The following is a 16,822-nucleotide window of genomic DNA, read 5'->3' on the forward strand; positions in this document are numbered from 1 at the left end:
ACGCATTTAATTCGTTTGATAACATAAATGTAAAACAGCGATCAAATTGTTCTAAATTTAGTATTTATTTTGAGTTGATTTACTAAAATTCATTCCGACAATAATGTCATCGTCACATAGTAATAAATGTCCGACAGAAAACCACACTTTACAGTAATATGCTATTCGAATCAATTGGGTAAAAGTTCCAACGTCGTGAAATTGCTGATTAACTAAAACTATACACGAAAAAACACAATCGTACTGTTGTAATCCTATACAACTATCATGTAATGGCACGCACGTTGCGCTTGCTTCGCTTACGAATCTACCGACGATAAGTGGCGTGTCTTGACGCGCGTCAACATCGTTCCGATCGTGGGCCGTTTTTCTGCAGCAGGCGAAGTGTTCTTGGTGGTGTCCGTAGCGTTGTCGGTTCGTGTTTCCCCACTGCTCGTACCGGGTACGGTTTGACCGCGATGATATTTGGACTTGTGCGTTGACAGTGACCATTTCGTTTTGAACCGCGCGTCGCACATAGCACATTCGTAGGAGGATGACAATTCCAAATGCTTGGCCTGCCGGTGTCGCTTCATCGCATTTATTGAGCAGAACGTACGTCGGCATTCGGGACACTTGTACGGCTTTTCGTCGGTCATTAGATCTATTTTGTCCATGCTTGCTTGTAATATGTTAGATTTCTTCCGCTCATCCGTTGATGGTTGGAAAATACGATTCACATCCATTTCGGAGCTTTCCAGCACGGCGTCACCATCGCCATCGCGTTCTTCTATGTTTTCCGAAACAAGTTCGTAGGATTCCGCATTAATTGGTTCGCCGACGCTAATAAACTCCGGTATTTCCATCTTCAGCGTATTGACACCACCTGTTGTTTGTTCGTCATTTTCTTCATACTGCTCATGTTCCTGTTCCGTTCGTGTATCGCTTGCAGTGATGGCATAGGTATCCGTTTCGTAAACTTCACTTTCGCCCGTTTGTCCCGAACTGGCAGTTGTAACCGTTACCGTAGATCCAACGGAAGCGGATGAAGTTGGCTGCGGCGTGCTGATATGTTCCACCTTAAGCTTCTTCTTTCGTGGAGATTGAACGACACTGGCTACGACCTCCTGCAATGTAGTAGGCTGGGTAGTTTGGTGCTGTGTTTGGGATTGTACTTGGGTCGTTGTCTGTTGGTGGCTCTGCTGCTGTGATGGCTGCGTCAGTTGTACTTGCTGCACGGCTACTTGATGAACCTGTTGCTGTGGCGATGCATGAACCTGCATTTTAACGATGGTTGGTTGCTGTTGTTGTTGTTGCTGCTGCTGCTGCTGCACGATTGGGATAGCAAGCGAGGTTGCTTTTGTCAGTGGGGGCATTTCGGGCGGTGGCGATTTGATCAATGGTTTTGTGATGATCGGAGTGGTCGAAATTTGCGCTTGTACTAGCTTCGGTGGGTGCATTAAAGTGGGCATCGACGACGGCATGGTGAGATACAGCGAGTCAGCGGACGTGATCGTAGCAGACTTGTCCAGTATTTGGCTCTGCAACAGTTGCTGTGCGATAGCGGACGAAGTGGTGCTTACTGGCTGGCGCATATCCGCCGTATTGTCCGTCAGCCCCCGGATCGCCAGTAGCTCGGCCGTGTGGAGAAACGATGGAAGCTGCTCCTGCAGCACGTTCACCTCACCCTGGTACATAAACTCGATCAACGACAGCAGGTCCGTGTAGCGCACATTTTTAAAAATAATCACCGGATGCTGGCAAGGATTTTCCTTGAACACCTCCTTGAAGTAGGGACTGCAGGCGGAGAGCAATATTTTATGTGCGCGAATCTTGCGCCCTTCACAGCACAGCGTCACGTCGACGAAGTCTTCCTCATAGCGAAATGAGCCAAATGCTCCGACGACGTAGGAATTGTATCCGTTCCACTTTAGGGAAAATTGTTGCGGGTTCATGTTTGCGGTCGGTATTTGAACGCAATTTCACCGATTGTTATTCCACCAGCCTATGAAAGTAACAGCGTCAGCACTATTTACCGCATTTTTTGCAACAGGACGCTATTCTGACCAACCCCGCTGGAGTGTATTTCGGACGTAGGGAAGCGTAAACTGACGGCCCAGTTCCTTTGGCAGGGAAATATTGTACAAAACTGTGCGTTGTTTGTTGATGTATTGTTTCCCGAAGATGCAGTGATGGCTGGAAGGATACAGTGGGTGGATAAATGTTATTTGTTTGTAATGATAATGTTTACTTTCTTGGTGTATCGACTCACTTGCTCACTTGCTCATGACTCGCTATCACAACTTTGCTAGCGTGTTATGCGTATCCGGATAATACGTGCTTAAGCGATGTTTACACGCATACAGAAGTGAATGCTGTCAGAATCTCTCAATGTACTTGTGAGCCCAATAGGTTTCGCTCGCGTTATTCGCTTTTAATCGTCGCTATCGATAAAAATAAAATATTTTAATTTTTCCTTACCTCCTTCCTTAAGATTTTGCTATCATTTTTCATGAAAAATTACAACACAAACGTAAAAGTTCGAGACCACACCCCGTCTGTTGTATCACTTCGGCATTTTCCGGCATGTGCGTTTATACTCTCGATGCTGAGTCGAATTCTTCGCCACATTTTATTTGTTGTGCATTTTTCTTCAAGATTCTTTTTGTACTTTGTGAAAACATCCACAGTGAGCAGACGTGTCTTTCTCGCCATCGGTGTTGATTTTCGTCCGGGATACTATTTTCCGTTCAGGTAAGCTTGTGATGTGTGCTTTCACTGACCGGGGGTTAATTTTCTTCCCTAGCTTTTCGAACAACGTAAAATGGCAAAATTCAGCCCAATATGCGAATGGCACATCATGCAGAGAAAATTTTTGGAAGCAAACGTAAACGAAAACTTCGGTCCCCTGCTGCACAGCTTGTGTATGTGTGTGTGTGTGGGTAATGATGAAGTGTGCTCATCCGTGGATTTTTACCTTAAATGGATACATTTTATCACAATTATTTCAAAGTGCGTTACTTTCAACGCTCGCCGAATTAGCCGTGTATGTGTGTGTATAATTTTTACAATCTCTTTTGTTCGGGTAGTTTTCATTCGGAACATTCACGTTTGCCGAGAAGCGATGCAGAACCGGCATCATTTTATACCGGCTGCTAACTCTAACTCAATCAATATTGATGCGATTGTTGCCAAAATCATGCATCTCATCGTAAAGTTTAGTATATTCGCGACTTTCGTTGGCAGTGAAATTTATATCAGTTCTACAGAACACACATCTCCTGCATTGTGGAATATCAGGCGGCGTTTTTCTTTTCTTTTTTCAAATATAAATTGTACCAGAGTGGCTACGTGCGTGTATGTGTGTACGCACGCTACCGGCACTGTAGATGATTCTCCGTAGGCACACACCCATTTTGAACCCGTGTGTTAAAAGAAGGCAGCAAAAAGAATCCAACTAGCGATAGAAAACGCACCGAGCCGGGTTTAATGAGCGAGAACGAACCATGCATGCATGCATATGTGTGTGAGTTGCGTGCGATGAGAAGCAAAAGTAGACTGAAACCATTTGGTTCGCGTGCTGTCTCTTTTCTTCAGCTGGATCAGCATCGTAAAAGTTATCCGAAAGCACACCACTACCACACGTGCGCATATGCAGTGCGTGTACGATTGTGTGTTGCGGAACGAAGCGATGGAAACAGTGCGAAAGAAAGGAAAGGGCTTCGGGAGCGGTGAAAGAGAGCCCACTTTCCGGTTCCGGTCGTTACGCTTTTCGTCTGACCGGTTGGAACATGGAAAATGATGAAAATACACTTTTCCATGTGCATGCGGCATGTGGAAAAGTTTCTTGCGTTTTTTTTGCATGCTTGCCGATTCTGCAAGCGTCTGGTAGAACTGTTCATTGAGGTGGTAGAAGTACACTTGTGGTATGCAATGTGGTGTGTGTGTGCATGCCGGTTTCACCATGCAATACACACACACACCACTACATTTGAAGTAGCTCTCCGAAGCCTGTGTGACGGGTGGTGAATATTTGCCCCGCTCTGTTTCGTTCTGTCGCACACATTCATACCGTTGCTACGGTGCGCTGTCTCTTTCTGTGTACGGTTTTAGTGAAGCGAACAGAGTAAAACTCAACTCACAGTTGAAGGTGCCGATCAGAGTATACTTTGCATCCACTGACGGTAGTTGTGTGGGCCGCTTGTGCATCCGTAACTGAAGTAAGTGGAACGATTTCATGTCGCACCGGAAAATGTAGTTGTTCGTTCGGGTGGATCTTCTTCCCCAGTTTGTTATAATATTAAGCATTTCGATAATCTTACTAATTGCGTTTTCTTTTTCTCATTTGTCGCTGTTTCTTGCAGTTCCGCGAGTGTTTTCCCGTGGAGGTGTGAAACCGAGGAACCCGAGAAGTTGCGTACGTGTGTGTGTTTGTGTGTTTAGTGCGTCCCTTTCTTTAGTAGACGCATTGTTTTTGAAGTGTTCAACCACTCCAGACGCCTGCCCAGGATAAAACGGTTTGGTTGTGTCAAACAGTACCGTATTGTGCGTGCGTGTGTGAAAGAAAATTCACCAGCGTCGACGAACACCGCCAAAGCCGGAAAAGCGTATTTAAACAGCACCTCATTTTTCTTACCATCGCTCAGAGATAACGGCAGTAGAAGGCAGAGCATTACAATGGTGAGTAAATGGTGGGTTGGGTTTGTGTGTGTGTATGTGTATGTGAAGGCGAGTGAAATTAGCAAAATTTGTAGGTGCTGGGCAACGAGCGCTGACAAAAAGGTGAAAAATTTGTCAAAACGGAGCTTTTGTCACTTTTTTGAGCTTTTGACAAAATTTTATTTTGTGGAAAATCCACGAAAAATGTTGACAAGAATGGTGACAAAAAGTTGACAAAATTTTGACGTTCGTATATCGTGAATTGCTGACCATTGCGGTGTTTTCATTTGTTGAATTAACTGTATTTCATCCCTGCAAGGACACAGACCATCTTAATTAATTAATTTAAAGCCGAAATTACTGTAAAACTGCTTACATCGCGTTGAATTTTCGTGTACTTTGAAGATGATGAAGATTTTGTCAATCATGGGTTGCTATGTTTTGACAAAGTGTACAAATGTGTGCACGGCCATGAAAAAAACTATTTTTCGCAGTTGACAAGCTGTTTTTGTCACTTGAAAAATTTGTCATCTTTTTGTCAGCGCTCGTTGCCCAGCACCTTGTGGTGCAGAAACGAAAAAAAAAACTGTGGGCGAAACTGTGTGCGTGCGTGTATGTGTGTGTACGATCAGTAGGAGGCAATACGTGAAGAATTTATTTTCGAGAGAACAAAAAAACCCTCTCTGGAGCATCATATTTATGAAATGAATGTGACCGGGTTGGTAGTACAGCCATCCCAACTGTCATCCGCCCAACATTATACATCGCCCGCTGTTCTACGCGGCCGTCTATGGTGTGCGTACGTCAGAGCGAAACCGCCAGCATCATGCCAGCGAAGCAGAGCAGGAAGTAAATCATCAAACCGGCCTTTTCAAACGATCGTGTCTCTCGCTCTCGCTCCCACGAGACGAATGATGGAGATGGAGAATTTGGCCCTGTCAAATCAAATCGCGTCAATGATCGCGAAAAACACACCATATAAAGAGCTTCTCCATTCCAATCGCACGTACACATTCACACACACACACACGCACACAGTAGAAAGAAAGCGCATATTTCGCGATTGCTTCTTGGATGTGTGTGGATTGCACACACAAATGACATGGTGGTGTGAAGACTCCGTTATGAAGTGTTTGGTTGGTAGAGTACTTGCATTTCAATGTGTGTTATATGCCCGTCAGTGGGAAAGGTGATACAGTATTGTACCGAGCTTTGATTTACCTTAAAAGGTAATACCATTTAATGGAAACGTTGACAAAAACATGCCGAATATTGCGATATGTGTGTGTGATGATAAGCGTTATCATCATGTACACCTGTCAGCATTCTCTGAAGGTTGTTCGTAATGTTTCGATAAAGGGTTACCAATAAGTTTCGGTTTCTTTGCCGGATTGCGTGCGAATATGACAGCTATGCTACGCGCGATACTCCAAACGTCATTAAATGCGAATAATGATGATGACGAGGATCATCCAAATTCATCTCCCTTTTGCTGAATAGTATTTTGTATCGTGAGAGCGCGCGCGCGCGCGTTCGCACATTCACTAACACACTCAGCGTTGGAAAAACAGAGCCAAATTACCATATATGGTCAAAGTTGTCAGTAAAGGAGGTACGAGAAAAGAAGGTCTAGGGGGAAAAGGGGAAAAAACCCGAATTCATGCAAGAGGCGCAGTGGATGTGGGATAATGATACGATAAGGATGCAGCGATAGAGGAGAGTGAACAAGAGATGAGAAGAGTACAGAAGGACGTGCAGTGCGTGAGTCATTAGTGAAATGATTGCACTGTTCACTGGGTGACGTGAAATGAGACGAGACAGCACATTCGTGTTTCACCGCCGTCACGTACACGGGGGTAGTTTTTTTTTATAGCAGACTTTTGTCTCTTTCCCCTTTTCGTCGTGATACGATCCGAGTAGGCGAGATTTTCCTATTTATTCACCAATACTGCTGCATACGGTCTTGCGAACTGTTTGTGTGTGTGGCATATTTCTTCCTTGAAAGAGTGAGATGGAATGAAGGGATCGGTTCGTGGTAAATTTGTATAGTTCATACGCCGGGTTTTGCCTTCTCACTCCTGGTCACACACACACATTCAGATCTGGACATACACATCCATACAGCAATATTATTTCTCTTGAACACGTCACAACGCCAACGGCACTGTGTGCAGTCTGCTCTTTTACAATCGACGAGCACCCAGTGAAGCGCGCTCTTTCGCGATAAACTGCATGTGTGTTGCGCTGGATATGGGAATATGCGTGCGACCATGTTTAGATGTGTGTGTCCTACTGTGTTTTTTACTGATAAAAACGTCCCGTTCCCGACTGATTCCAGCCTACTACCTATACATGGGGAAGATAGTTAGGGGTTGGAATAGTCGCAACAAAGGCGTTTAATGTTGTTTTTTCACCTTTTTTTTCTTCTTTGAGTTTTAGTTGCCCCCGACAAGATGAGTCAACCTGTTTCCGTTCTTGGGAAGGCATTTTTGTGGTTGTGGAAAATGAGAAGCAAAACGGAAGGGAATAACGAAATCACCCCACCATTGTGGGGTGGCGTTTCGCCCTCCATTACGGAGGGGGTCTTTTTTTTTAGCTCGAAGCATTGAAAAAGATAACGGTGCCTTGGCGTGGCATAAAATCATTGCTGGTAAACCCCGGTGTATGCTGGAATAATAAGGCGCCCCGTACAATGATATTTCAATTCCGATCCGATATTACCACTGTTTCTGTGGTTGATGACGTTTTTGAAACTGGATGGCCGGAAACGGAAAGCGATGTGACGTACTTAGATATTTTTTTTAGTCAGTGATATTGTGCACCTTCGTTGGACATACGCTTAAAAATGGGAAAGGCATTGAAAATTGCACACGTTACCAACACAAACATTAGTACTATCGATGTGTGACCGTATCTTGCAACCACTTTTCACTCCACCCTAGGGTATGAGGATGTGTGCGTATGAAGATATGTATTGGCGTAGAAAAGATGCGGAAAACGTATCCATAATTATGTGTGATGTTGAAGATGATATGGTTACAGACACTGGACACTGGGCTATTAAGGAAAAAAGGACAGTTGCGCTTATAATTATTTATGTTAAGATGCAGTAGCTTCTGGTGTTATGTTCTGACGATATAAAACATGTAAGCACTTTAAAGAAAAATGTCTTTTAATCGAATGCAGCTCAGCCAGAATGAATGGGTCAGTCTTACTTCGAGATTGTTAGTCTTTCACCAGAACCAGAACTAATGAGGCAAATGAATTATGTCAGATCTCGCGGATACTTGACCAGCCTTGATTTACAGGAGAGTACAGGGGAGAAAAAAATATTTCTAAATTTATTGTTTGCCTAATATTGTTTAACGCTTTCAAAGTCATATATTCAGTGGAACAAGCAACTTACAAATTCATTCAGTATGTTGTGATGTGTACTACCGTCATAAAATGACTTTGCTTTATCGATACGATTAAAAGATTGTCCCGGTTGTCTGAGATAATGATAACAAACAAAAAGATAACGATGCACAGAAAAAAATAATAATGGCGAAATAGCAAATGTAAAGCACGAAAGGAAAAAAAAACCATTATCCATTACCGATCCTGTGCATGAAACGAAAATATGTGTATTGTTTTTTGACTTTATTTTGCATTCCTTACACCATTCCACACATAGTTTTCTATCGAGTGACAGGCAAATAAAGACACACAAAACCAGACGATTACGATTTTTATTGTGGTGCACGCCAGACAAACAGAATTCAGTGGGTTTTGTCGCGTGCGCCCATCACCGTTTGCAGATGATTCATCAGCACATTGTTTGTTTGACTTGTGTGTAATCTCGTTGGATGTTGATCTTTTTGTTTTTTCGATAGCCGGAACTCTCTTTTTTGTTTGTGTTTTATTTTATTACTTCTTATCACTTCCCGTTTGATTGGACGTATTGGCTGTGGCATCAATGCGTAATTGTTCGTTTATTGCCTTTTAATATATAAATTGTTTTGCGTGTGTTTTTCCTCCATAGCAGAAACCGGTTAACAAAGCGCTGATAACTCCAAAACTGTCTCAATCCTCTTTTTCCCGGCCATTGACTGGTGGTGGTATGCTTTTGTGGTGGTAATACAATTTCCCAAATGTTGCTTCATTCTGTGTATTTTCTCCTTCTGTGTGTTCTAGGGGAAATTCATGAATTTTAAGGAGACTTCATAATACGCAGGGGAGGGAGGACATTACACTCTTCAGTGAGAACGTGTGTTTCCGGCCATCATGATATTCTACGGATGGTTCACATCCTCGAAACAGTTACTCTCTTTCTAGTAGCCTTTTCCCCCGGCCTTGGAAGAATCTGTCATGGCAGTTTGTGGTGGGGTTGGTTTTTCCTCTCGGGGGAAAACTGTATGAAGATTCGGTCACTACTACAAACGCCGATAAGAGCACACAGAACCCGAAGATGTGCGATGGTTGATGATCACTTGTGTTATATGCTTCCCACCCAACTGCTGCTGTTTGCCTTATTCGGTCATTGACCTTCGCCTGCGTGAAAGAACACTTTCATTTTTTGGCATTTATCGCCGGCATCCCATGTTTAGGGTGGTTATATACACATTGTTGTTGATTGGTAGAGATTTTTTTTACAATCGTTAAAAGTTCTGTCTGTTAACGTTATTCTAATGGGAAATAAACAAGCGTAAAGAGCAATACATTGCTTCCTAAACAATAATTGGAAAAGAAATTTTTAATGTTTGTTGGATTGTGTGTACTGCTCATGATAAAGCTCACTATAGCGAATTAGAACCGCGAGGATACGGTGAACCTGGTCGTGTCATTCGAATGGCAACGGACAAGGAAGGCGTGCTAGGTCCAGACTGAGACTGAAGAGTGATGGCGTTGACGCGACTCCTGCAGTAGATCAAGAATGCGAAGCGGGTTGTAGCACCTGATAACATCAACAACAGGCCAAACTAGGTTTTGAACGAATGCTGTTAATTTCAAACATTTATTCAATAAATGTTCAAATTGGTGCAATATTCCAATGATGGACAGATACGCCCCAAAATGTCTAGGTTTCTGGTTAAAACTAACATAAACTTCATAGAAAGGGAATGATGTTCATCATCGAGATAGACAACACAAGACACAGAAGATTGACTGGATTCGATTTCTCTTCTAAACTTCGAAAGTTTGCTCCACTTATCAGCATAATCATTTTTTTGGGGTAGGTTAAGATTGCATCCTTGTGATGTTTGTCTCTCGTACGTATTCAATTATAACTAGAAATTGTTTGTTGTTGATTGTTGACGAGCGATAGCAGCAGAGAGAAGACGTTTATAAACTTGTAGATGACGTGTTGTAAACATGGCACAGGAAGCAATAACATGGCACGGGAAGCACGCAACCCGATTCACGTTACGAAAAATCCTCGTGTGTACTTCACACGGGCGCCCCCGGTGTGGCGGATTGGAACGTCGTACCGCTCGCTTCCATTTTTGTGTATGTGTTTATTGATGCAGCAGTAGTGTAATTGATGCCAAATGTATGCCACAACCTTGAGGTATTGGAGCGATGGTATTTTGCTTCTTTTTTTGTGATGCCTGATCACGCAAGACGACCGATCCATTTACGATCGCTAGTTGGCATGGTTGAAAGTAATCGCCACATTTTATTTCGTATGATTCGTTTTTGCACTTGTGCGGTTGTTTGGATGTGTATGTCCGTTCGTCCGAATCTCACGGTCACGGTTCAGACGATCTTTTACCCACCCGGCATATATCCCGGTGAGTCAGCCACGTTGGAGAGACCCAACCAACTCAGACATGATGAGGGTGTTTCATCATCCTTTTTATGTTTGATGCATGTCATGTTCATTGTCTTAGTACAAACCACCGGAGGACACTCGTCGATATGCAGGTAGAATAGAACTAGAGTTCCTGCAGAAGTCTCACATTCAATGTGCTTCCTTTCGCAGAGTTTTGGAGCGAATAATACTACAATACGCATTGTTTCACCTTTTCCAGGTGTGGCGACAGAAATTCGTACCAGGTCCATTGCGCACGTTGGTTGTCCTTTTATGGTCAATCGAAAGGAGATGTGTGGTTGTTGTGCGTGGTGCTGCTGACGTATATGCAGTGTACGTCATATGTTGTGTGTAGCTTACTACGAGCATAGGACCGCATGGATTAACCGGCACCGGCAATAAGAGCGAGTCTGCGTGTAGTTCGTTCCCGTTTCATTCATTGCTATTGCTAGCGAGAAACTCCATTTTTGGTGCTTCGATATTATTGTTGCCCTTGCTGTATTAGTATGTGAAGGTTGCGGAGAACCTGTTTGGTTTATTTTGCTCCCGCTTGAAGACTTACGACACTTTTTAATTACGATTTAATGTAATGGAGAATATTGTTGATCAAAAACCGTATTTCTTTTAGTCTTACTATATTGATTTGAAACGGTTGATCTCAGGGCAATTAAATAAATCGGTGACTAATCGACTAATCTTTCCCGTCACTACCTCGACTACACGATGACACTGCATCATCGGTGTTGTGATCTGTGAGTAATCGGAATGTAATTTCGGTTAGAAGGTCGTTTGATTTTCTGATTCCCTCTAAATTACTCATCGCATCACGCCACGTTCACCGGGCTCCAAGAAGCCAAGTTTATTGCTGTGTTAGGCACGTGCCAAATCGCCCAGGGTTCAAGGTTTTAGGGTCGTAAATACCTGGAGCATTGCATTTGCTTTGATTATTCATTGTTAAGATATGCGGACGAAATAAACAAGGCATATGTCTATAGCACTCAATTAGCTTTGATGTTCGCGTTTGAAGTTGATATCTATACATATTTTTAATATATTGCGAATCCTGAACTGATGTAGTTTTATGGACCCTAGGTACAAATTTTGAGGATCAAGTTCTTATTATTACTTATTTTAAAAAAAACAGTTGGATTGCTTATTTTTCTAAGCTGTTAAAACCCGCTCAAGATACCCGTATATTTTTAATAGACCTTGGTTAAGTCATCATAGACAAGACCTCAATAGTAGTAGTTGGTGACATTTATCAAATTTGTCAAGTGGTTTTTGTACCTATTATCGGCTCTTTTATCGGCTAAAGTCTGAAACACGACCCCCCCCACTCACGGTCACTCATCTACGTGTCAATTTTTCGTACAGGGTGGTTCGGAGACTATGCAATGTGGCCTGAATTTGATTTTTTTTTACAATTACTATTAAATTGTAAGGAGGTTTTCGCATAGTGAAAAGTGATTTATTCATCGAGGAACCAAGTTCCATACGCTTTTTGTGAAACCGTAAAATTTTTCTCATTTTTGGCCCAACTTTGCCCCATAGCTCCGCCGGTATCCAAGATATCGCCAAACTTTCTTCTGGCCATGGGTAGATGGCACTTGTGGCTAGATTTCGTCCATGCACTACTAATCGCTACCATGTCTGTGGCCGGAGCTATTCGCGAAAGCTCCAACGGATCGCCAATCTTTGACCTGTGGTCGATAGATGGCACCAATTGCTACATTTTCTTCTTCGACGGCCATGCCCTCAGGTGTCTGTGTCTCGAAACATAATTAAAAAACACGCAACCGATTTCGAACCACCCTGCACGAAAAAAAGTCACTCAAATGAGTGCCCGTGAGTGGGGGGGGTCGTGTTTCAGACTTTAGCCCTTTTATCGTTCAACGTCAGTATTAAGAACATACAATCACTAGACGCACAAGGAGTTGAAGAACTGACACTGGAATAGTATTTGTTTTCTTTCCAGTTATCAGAAGGTTATATCATTATTATGATATGAAGATATGTGAGTGTTACGAGCAAACAAGATCTTCCATTTGTTGCGTAAAAATCGTGCCTTAAAAGTGCAACAATCGATTATATTTTTTGGCGAAACACGACGATCTTGACATTGTGTTGCGTAGGTCACAGTTAAACAACACGTATATCACGTACTCGTGTAGAACTTATGCATTATACATGAGACACCGCGAGAGGGGCGACTCGACATTTCGCTTGTTGTCAAGTTATGCACCTCGTATTGTGACTTGCTGTTATATATGAGATGCACTAGAGCAGATAAAGCGTTGTGTACTGTAAAAACAAAGCACGATAAGTTATCGACTTTCTTCTTCAATGTGTGACTCCAACGTCCAAAATATATTGCCGTCGTCGTTCCAGACTCGTAGAGGAATTTCATTAAAGCCTGTTTTTTTTTTAATTTACGCACCCTAACATACTACGAAAAGTTGTGATGTAGTGGTGTGTGGAATAATGCGTTGGGTCCGTCTGCAAGCAGCAGTGTTCGCCTGTAGTCTAACGGCTGTCACTGTGATCATTGGCTTTAGCTTAAAATTCAGTGCTTGTACCAGCAGCGCTATGTGCTGTGTGTGCGATCTTCATCGTTCCAAAAATAGGTTTTAAATTTAGAGCAAATCTCTCTCCTCTGCACACGTTGTATAGATCGTGAGGAACGTGCGGGTATAACTTCTCCTAGTAAATACTGCATGCGTTCTATGGCAACCCGGTGTCTGAAGAACATGTAACCTGAACACACCACTACACGCTATCGTATCGATGTTCCAAACGTTCGTCGAACCATGAGAATGAAGGAAGGTGAACGATTTTCTAGATTTAGAACACAGCGGCATACACTTTTTTATTTCGATGCTCCTGTTGATGTCTCTGAAGACAGCAGATCATCGACCACGTGGTGGATGGAGTCAAGTACACTTATGGAGATTTAGCGTTTTGTTGTACCTTAATCCTTACTAACTTTCCTTTTGGAAAATCGTGAAATTACCAGAATGAAGGTAGTATGAATGTCTTCACTACTTTCCAGAACCACGTGACTATGGGAGGAGTACAGTGTAGTTACCTAGACACAAGTCTAAACGGGTTTTCTCATGTTCGGCGCTTCGAGATCTCTTTCACCGATATTAAGCTACATCCGTAACGATCGAAACGCACGTGGTGCATTGTTTCAGTTCCTTGCGTTAGTAGCAAGTTCAGGAAAAGATCATCCTTTTTCACCACATTCGATGAGACTTAGTTGAACTTCGCTCCATAATAGCTCCATAGGAGTCTCCTCAGAAAGACACACGCACACATACGTTAAAAATTACATTATTTCCGCTATCGAAAAGAGGGAACAGACACGCATTGCCAAAGTGTGCTTGATGGTGTGTGGAAGGTACTTATTTTTAACTTCAACCGACCGGCAAAAGAACGAGCGCGCGCTTGCCCCGTTCTCTTTAGCCATCATCCTTTCTTCCGACGGCCACAATGTTCGCCTCTATCCCTTCTCTCACCCTATCATTGGTTGGTGGGTGATCACGCGTGTCGCTTTTCCTTAGCCGCCACGATCGTACGTCAAGAGGTTGTTTTCTTTCTCACCTCTTGCAAAAGGAGAAGCACACTAGCTGCGGGGATATGCCAAGAAATCCCATGGGAAGATTATCGTGTTTCGTGCAAGAAAAGTGCATTTCAACCTATCAAAGTAATTCAATTTAGAAAAAAAAATACGGAAAGAACGCCTGGTGAAACAATGTAGCGAAATTGTTTTTTCACATTTTTATGTAAAACAAAGTTGTACGAAAAACATCTCTTACGCTTTTCCATGCTTAAATATACAAAGCACATTGAATGACGATTTCCTTCTCTTTTTGGGTGCTCTTTTCCCCAGGCTTCCGGAGTAACTGTATCGGATGTGTGCAAGACCACTTATGAAGAAATAAAGAAAGATAAGAAGCACCGCTACGTGATTTTCTACATTCGCGACGAGAAACAGATCGATGTCGAGGTGATCGGTGACCGTAACGCGGAATATGACAGCTTCCTGGAGGACATACAGAAAGGTGGTCCGGGTGAATGCCGGTAAGTTCATTTGTGCCCCCCATGTGTCTGCTGCATTAGTGTCTAACAATGTGTTTCTTACGTTCTATCCGTAGATATGGACTGTTTGATTTCGAGTATATGCACCAGTGTCAAGGAACGTCAGAGAGTTCGAAGAAGCAGAAGCTTTTCTTGATGTCCTGGTGCCCAGATACTGCCAAGGTATGATTTGCATTTGGCGCAATGCTTCTTTCATTGAGTTGAGTTTTAATATGTATTTTTGTTTGTTTTTCATGTTCGATTGTTTTAGGTTAAGAAGAAGATGTTGTACTCGAGCTCGTTTGATGCGCTGAAGAAGTCGCTTGTCGGCGTCCAGAAATACATTCAGGCCACTGACCTTTCCGAGGCATCTCGGGAAGCGGTCGAGGAGAAGCTGCGCGCCACTGATCGTCAGTAAGGAACAAAAAAAAACAGTACTACTTAAGGAGCACGCACACAACAAAAGAACAGAAAATCATTTACAACATACACAACACCCATGAACATCAAAATCTTCAAGAGTGAGTACTACGGAAGCGGATGGCGTGTAGCGATGAGATAACAAAGGAAGGATTACAGATAAAAAGGGAAATAACCGAAATCGGCAGGAAAAATAAGGAAACATTTTCATTTATACATGCATGCATACACCCGTAACCTCTAACTATCTACAAAGGAATAACAACCTCTACTACTATTAATAACTACTATCGGGAAGACTATTCTGCTATAAGAAAGGGGTATACTAATAACCAGCATTAGTTATGGAAAGAAGACGACAAAAACGCGTGTTGTAATGTTAAACACAACGTGTAATAACGTGTGTGGAAGAACATCGGAACCGAAAGTTTAAGCGTGCACGCGCGCATTTGGCGCAAGTGGAATATGAATCGATCGAGATATTCGCCGCCGCGACAAGGAGTAATCAGTAGTCAAATCACAACCCACACACCACACGAGACACACACGACAGAGCAGAAGTAGGTAGAGGTGGACGCGAATTAAGGACAGGAAGAATTGTAGGGGATGGGTGAATGATCGGACGAATAATGCGTCAAGAAATAAAGTAAGCGAAGATAAAAAAAAGAAGAAAAGCGATATGAGGAATTGTAACTATTCTTTACAAGAACAATCGACGATGAAAGAAATTTGAACAATTGGTTCGGCTTTTGTTGCCTATGCTCTTTTCGGGGTCCTTATTTGTTAGTTTTTTAATTTTCTTTTTAATATTGCAGTAAGATGCCATTAAAAGAGGTTGGAACTACAATGGGTGCGTTAGCGCACGGATAGTGGTCGATATGAGCTGATTAGTGTTGCTGATGAAAACGTGTTGATAATTGTAATAATATAGTATTAGTTCATTAAATGAGAGAAACAGATTCAAAGGCATCAGTGATGACAGGGACATTCTCTCTGTATGGTGCTGTTTGTTGAAATAGTGATGATGAAAATTTATCTATCAGAAACTTATAAAAACATACATTTTGCTTGATTGTATTTCGTTCAGAGGTCTTCTTTCAATCGCCTACCTTCTGCCAGTTGTTTATTCCGGTCTTTGTTTCTAATGCATCAACGTCGTCGCTGCCTCATTGATGGCTCTGTTCATGCGAACGATCGAAAAATATATATGGGCTAGGTATTTCAGTAATATTTTTATTACATGAGCAGCCTATGGAGGCTTGATAAGTTCACTGTAAAATAGGGCGACCATTGGACTAGGGAGTAGGTTGTCGCATCAATTTAGATGGAACTATCGAGTCCTTTAACTGAAAATTTTAACGCTTTGTGTGGTTTAAGTCATGTATTTGCAAAGCCTCGATTCTATTTTAAAATTTCCTCAGGTAAGTTTCTGTAACAATCTGTTAACAAAATGAGTTTTGCCATCTGAATTCTTAGTGACAATCGAAATAAATTTAGTATCTTAGTGCTATTAGTTGTTTCAAAAATGTCTGTAGATTGTTGTAGAAGAGGGCAATATAGAAGAGGGCATCAATATTTAACGGGCGAATCAAAAACATACTCAGTCAGGGTAAAATCTCGACTGAAATCGGTCAATTAAGTTACAGATTAGATCATTTGTCATTAGTGGAGGCAGCGGCAGTGGCACTTGAACCCCAAGAGGCCTTGGCCTGTCATTACTGGCTTTCCATGACTTTACTTAGCCGTAGCAGGATAGTCAGTCCTGGATGGGATTTGAATCCCGGCCTTTCGTTAAGCTTACGTTGCGATCCCGGTGTTGCCATCTCCACCACGGAACCGACCGGAACCAACAAAATGTTGTAGAATAATTTAAATCATCACTTGATATTG

At 42.5% G+C, this 16,822-nt stretch overlaps 2 protein-coding genes across 3 annotated transcripts; one reads left to right on the top strand and one right to left on the bottom strand.

Annotated features, from left to right (window-relative positions):
* Positions 1-46: 46 nt before the first annotated feature.
* Positions 47-2,531, bottom strand: LOC125768374 (protein bric-a-brac 1-like). The gene is made up of 2 exons (XM_049435938.1): positions 2,252-2,531; positions 47-2,175 (listed from the first exon to the last, which is right to left on the bottom strand). The coding sequence occupies exon 2, from the start codon at positions 1,932-1,934 to the stop codon at positions 300-302; it is 1,635 nt and encodes a 544-aa protein (XP_049291895.1). The 5' UTR covers positions 1,935-2,175; positions 2,252-2,531; the 3' UTR covers positions 47-299.
* An 85-nt stretch (positions 2,532-2,616) lies between these two features.
* Positions 2,617-15,597, top strand: LOC125768427 (cofilin/actin-depolymerizing factor homolog). 2 transcript variants are annotated; one of them, XM_049436056.1, is made up of 5 exons: positions 2,617-2,733; positions 4,344-4,659; positions 14,325-14,515; positions 14,590-14,695; positions 14,784-15,597. In XM_049436056.1, the coding sequence occupies exons 2-5, from the start codon at positions 4,657-4,659 to the stop codon at positions 14,928-14,930; spliced, it is 447 nt and encodes a 148-aa protein (XP_049292013.1). In that variant the 5' UTR covers positions 2,617-2,733; positions 4,344-4,656; the 3' UTR covers positions 14,931-15,597. The 2 variants fall into 2 exon arrangements, with proteins under 2 accessions (XP_049292013.1, XP_049292012.1); XM_049436055.1 differs by lacking the exon at positions 2,617-2,733 and adding an exon at positions 4,079-4,199.
* Positions 15,598-16,822: the final 1,225 nt, after the last annotated feature.

Source organism: Anopheles funestus, chromosome 3RL (assembly GCF_943734845.2).
Source record: "Anopheles funestus chromosome 3RL, idAnoFuneDA-416_04, whole genome shotgun sequence".
Classification (NCBI taxonomy): Eukaryota; Metazoa; Arthropoda; class Insecta; order Diptera; family Culicidae; genus Anopheles; species Anopheles funestus.